We start from the raw sequence: 2,848 nt of genomic DNA, 5'->3' as shown, positions 1-2,848 counted from the left end.
ACACGCACACACACAAACATGTACACACACACACACACAAACTTGGCGCACTCTCCCTCTCTCTTTCCAATACTGGGGCCCCTGCCAGAGAATACTATGATATGATTGTGAGCGTGACTCCTGCCGTGAGGATGTGATCGTTTTTCCCATAGAGCTCCAGTGTCTATGGAAATGGGCCCTTGTGCACCCCTGCAACGCTGTGGTTGCGGTGCTATGAGTTCATTATAAGAAGTGTGTGTTTATTGACATTGGGGAGGTCTGGCTGGGCCCAGTTCATTATCCCCCAGTGTTTACTGACTTTGGGGAGGTCTGGCTGGGCCCAGTTCTTTATCCCCTAGTGTTTACTGACATTGGAGAGGTCTGGCTGGGCCCAGTTCTTTATCCCCCAGTGTTTACTGACATTGGTGAGATCTGGCTGTGCCCTGTTCATTATCCCCCAGTGTTTACTGACATTGGAGAGGTCTGGCTGGGCCCAATTCATTATCTCCTAGTGTTTACTGACATTGGAGAGGTCTGGCCGTGCCCAATTCATTATCCCCTAGTGTTTACTGACATTGGAGAGGTCTGGCTGGGCCCAGTTCATTATCCCCTAGTGTTTACTGACATTGGAGAGGTCTGGCTGGGCCCAGTTCATTATCCCCTAGTGTTTACTGACATTGGAGAGGTCTGGCTGGGCCCAATTCATTATCTCCTAGTGTTTACTGACATTGGAGAGGTCTGGCTGGACCCAGTTCATTATCCCCTAGTGTTTACTGACATTGGAGAGGTCTGGCTGGGCCCAGTTCATTATCCCCTAGTGTTTACTGAGATTGGGGAGGTCTGGCTGGGCCCAGTTCATTATCCCTGCTGCTATGAGCAGACACAGATGGGAAAGCACACTAAGTTAGGGAACACCTCCACAGGCACAGACAATCTACCTGAGGCAACAGAGCGTGTGCCAATGTGTGTGTGTGAGGGAGAGCGTGTCATGCATGCAACTTTGGGTGGTCAGTGACTGAAATACCAATTTAGCTGTATTATACTGTATGCACAAACTGAGAAGTGCAGAAAGTTAATCAGTTAGAACACACACAAACATGACAACAAGTATACAAATACTGCACACATTCATGCGCACAAGTACACCTACACATGCACACACATGCACACACGGGTGCACGCACGCTGACATTGGGTGCAGGGTAATAAAGTGAGAAGTAATTTCTGAGCTTGTTTATGCCCTGTTTGTGCTATGGACAGCATATTGATCATCGTGGTTTATGATCACTCACTCCGTCGTTCAGAATAAATCTGATGTGAGGATAAATCACTGTGGCTTTTAGCATCCTTAATCACCTAGTCATTAGGAAAATGACACACACGCAGGCACGCACACACACACATACACACACCAGCAAGGGTGACAGATGTGAGTTACCTTGGTGGATATTTATAAAGCTGCAGCATTTGATGGCACTGCAGCAGTGGTCATTGTTCTACAGTATTTCAATTAAATGTTTCAAGGACAAAATTAAATGTAAATAAGTATTTTTGCTGTTGTAGTGGGGACAGTAACATTAGAACTTTTTAAAAAGTATACTTTAAGGAAAATGTTTTTATATATATTTTTTCATAATATAATTTAAAAGTATGCATTTAGGTGTCTGTAATAGAATAAAAGTCACAAAAACAAATGTAGACATAAAAAATGCATTTCTATAGCTTCCAAAATATTTTATACAATGATGGGGGAGTGCCAAGATGGAGGCACGGTGGCTTCAAAACAGCACCCCCTGTCAGCCATCTAGTGTATATATATAATTGGTTGGGAGTAGCGGGGGTTGTCCTCACTCACCCTGTCTTCCTCCTCCCTGAGGTCCGGCATGGTGCTGATACACAGGCTGATGACGGTCACAGCCACCATCACCACTGACAGGCAGGCAAAGATCTTCCCTGGCAGGCCAGACTGGGGGTTCTCCACCATATCCCTCAGCTGGTTCATGAACTTGCGGTAGCGAGTCTCCTCAACTGGGGGGCGCAGCAGGGCGTGCCTCTGCCTCTGCTCCTCTTCCTGCCTCTCTTGCTCATTCATTTCTTCGATGCGCGTATACATCTTCCTCTTACAGCAGTGCTCCATGTAGGTCATCTCCACACCCCAGTAGAGCAGCTCGTCGTGGAGCGATAGCACGCACATCTCCCTCAGCATGCGCAGCTTCCCTGCAGCCAGGAAATTGAGGATGACGCGGAAGGCCGAGGGGCTGCGGTCGAAGAAGAACTCCCGCCGCGTCTCGTCATAGTCGTCACACACGCCAGCAATCTCCTCGGGGCTGCTGAGACCACAGAGCCGTCCCAGCCGGGTAAGGGGGAATTGCTCCAGCGTGCTCCAGGGGAAGGTGTAGCGGTTGCCCCCCACATTGATGACCGCTAGTAGGCCGTGGTCAACTGACAGCAGGTCCTCTGGTTGTCTGATGAACTGGGCCCTCTGATAGTAGACCCCCTTGACCGTCTCCGTCTCTGGGATCTGGGTGAAGATGGCGTCGAGGCTGCTGTCATCGCTGGCCGAGAGGTTGCTGAAGTCGTGGTTTGCGTTGCTGATGATGGGCATGGCGGCATCCGGGTGGGTGGCCGGCTAGGCTGGTCACACTGGGGGCTCAGTGACTGGTCTGGGTGTTGGGCATCGGGGGGCTGGGGGACAGGTGTGTCCCTTCAGGCTCTGCAGTAGGATCAAGGGGGTCCCAGGCTGGTGGCGTCATGCAGACACTGATAGGAGATGGGAAGAAGGACATCAAACCTCAGTTAGACTGCAGTGGCATAGGCTCCTCCTTCTCTGCCTTACATCTCTAGTCCAGAGACTGACAGACACATCAGT

At 50.0% G+C, this 2,848-nt stretch overlaps 1 protein-coding gene across 1 annotated transcript; it reads right to left on the bottom strand.

The window, feature by feature from the left end:
- Window positions 1-837: 837 nt before the first annotated feature.
- Window positions 838-2,584, bottom strand: LOC311137534 (voltage-gated potassium channel regulatory subunit KCNG4-like; the record flags this gene model as incomplete). The annotated part of the gene is made up of 2 exons (XM_084172060.1): window positions 838-849; window positions 1,835-2,584. The coding sequence occupies 2 exons, from the start codon at window positions 2,582-2,584 to the stop codon at window positions 838-840; spliced, it is 762 nt and encodes a 253-aa protein (XP_084028186.1).
- Between the last annotated feature and the right edge of the window lie 264 nt (window positions 2,585-2,848).

Source organism: Coregonus lavaretus (assembly GCF_964263955.1).
Source record: "Coregonus lavaretus genome assembly, chromosome: 11".
Lineage (NCBI taxonomy): Eukaryota > Metazoa > Chordata > Actinopteri > Salmoniformes > Salmonidae > Coregonus > Coregonus lavaretus.
This window is presented reverse-complemented; position numbering and strand designations above follow the sequence as displayed.